Source organism: Zingiber officinale, chromosome 10A (genome assembly GCF_018446385.1).
Source record: "Zingiber officinale cultivar Zhangliang chromosome 10A, Zo_v1.1, whole genome shotgun sequence".
Lineage (NCBI taxonomy): Eukaryota > Viridiplantae > Streptophyta > Magnoliopsida > Zingiberales > Zingiberaceae > Zingiber > Zingiber officinale.
The window spans coordinates 34,021,854-34,023,612 of record NC_056004.1 but is presented as its reverse complement, the minus strand read 5'-3'; the positions used below and the strand labels follow the sequence as shown (position 1 = coordinate 34,023,612).

The 1,759-nt window shown below is 42.0% G+C and overlaps 1 protein-coding gene across 1 annotated transcript; it reads left to right on the top strand.

Annotated features, from left to right (window-relative positions):
- Positions 1 to 484: 484 nt before the first annotated feature.
- LOC122026583 (probable protein ABIL5) lies at positions 485 to 1,023 on the top strand. The gene is made up of 3 exons (XM_042585319.1): positions 485 to 620; positions 689 to 771; positions 876 to 1,023. The coding sequence occupies exons 1-3, from the start codon at positions 492 to 494 to the stop codon at positions 1,021 to 1,023; spliced, it is 360 nt and encodes a 119-aa protein (XP_042441253.1). The 5' UTR covers positions 485 to 491.
- The last annotated feature ends 736 nt before the right edge of the window (positions 1,024 to 1,759 follow it).

Sequence of the window (1,759 nt, the reverse complement as noted above, 5' to 3'; positions counted from 1 at the left end):
CAAGAAATCATGGGCCAAGAAGCTCAAGGAGGCCACTCACAGCCTCAAAGTCAAAGCTTCCAGATCTTATTTCAAATCCCTGTTCCACAGATATCGACCACAAATGACAAATTGGAAGGCCCAAAAACCTCGAGACGCCATCAAAATCCAAACATGGCGGAAGACGAGAGCTGGAGCAAGTCCTCCGCCGCTTCTTCCAAGTCGTCGTCCTTCTCCAGCGAGTTCAGCGGCGGTAAGTCCATGCTGAGGTGGAGCAGCAGCACGAGCTATGATGCGGAGACCTCGATCCAAGGGGCGATCGCCTACTGTAAGAAGAGTAGTCAACGTGCGGTTGACTCCGGTCACTCCGCTGCCAGGAAGAGCGGAGTACTCACGGGATTCTACAATTTTTGTCTTCTTCTCGTCCTCCATCTCGTGCCTCCCTCGACTCTCAAAGCACTCAATCCTTAGTTCCCCACGCAGCCACTCTTCTTCCACTTCTGTGCACATCTATGGAGGAAGGCAAAGACGTGGAGCACTCCAGAGCAACAGCCAGCTCCGTAATGCCATTGCCTAAATCTCCATCCACACAGTATGAAGAGAATGGGAGAGAGGAGGAGGGCTTCCACAACGCTTTGCTGGTCTTACAACATCTCTATTTTTTTTTCCTGCTAAATTAATTGTTTCTGCTACTAATATCTCATTGCAGGAGCTGAAAGACCTGCGGTCTCAGCTTCACCATGCGGCAGAACATTGTGAGCGTGCATTTTCCTCAGCCCAGCAGAAGAAGATGTGAGATGTTAATTTCTTCTTCCTTTCCTTTCCTTTCTTTTCTTTTCTTTTCCCTGCATCAACAAACAATTTCGGGAGGTTGATGTGCATTAGCGTAAAATTAGGATTTTGGAGGGGACAAAGAGCTACATATGTGAAGCAGTTGTGGCAATAGTCAACCATTTAGGAACTGTCTCATCCAAACTCGAGCAGAGTCTCCTTGCAAATGCTGTGGTTAAGCAGACTGAACAAGGAATTGGTTGCTTGAAGTAGGTGAAGAAGTTTCTTCAAAGGCAGATACATTCAGTATATGCCCTAAAATTTGGTATGTCATAATTTAAATATTGTTTTGATTGAGTTGAATTGTTATGCTGCCATATAAGTTGTATGGCATTTTTTTCCTTTGGCATGGTCTGGCAACATCACGTACTCCCAACTTATTGATAAACTAATGAAGAAATGGATGATATGTGAATTTCCAAGTCTTATTTGGAGATACATACTTGGTGACCAGGTAAATACTCACAATTAGATATTGGTATGACCAGTAGTAATGAAGCATCACTTTTCTGGCTAGATTGGTTTGACCGAATTCTTTCCACGATGGCATTAGAAATTTAAGATATGCAGTTATGAGGTCAACTCAGCTTTCCTAAGCTTTTCTGAGGTTAGCTAAAGTTGCAGTACTAACAAAGCCTTGCATCTTTACTAGTGGGAAAGAAATTGCTCCACTAAGTCCTTATTGTGTGTCTGACAAGCAATTCAGATTGTTTTGACACATTTCAGAGATCTACATAAGCAATAATATTTTGTTGCAAGACATAATACCTCAAATAATGAACGATTGGTAATAGAAACACTAGTAATATTAACACAAATGCATGAACATGATGTTGCTATTTTCAGTACTGATAGTAATACTGAGACATCTGTAATTTTTTTTACAGAAGCAACTAGCATTTACAATTGGCCAAGTTATATTCTCATCAGAATTTGTTAATTTGCCAAC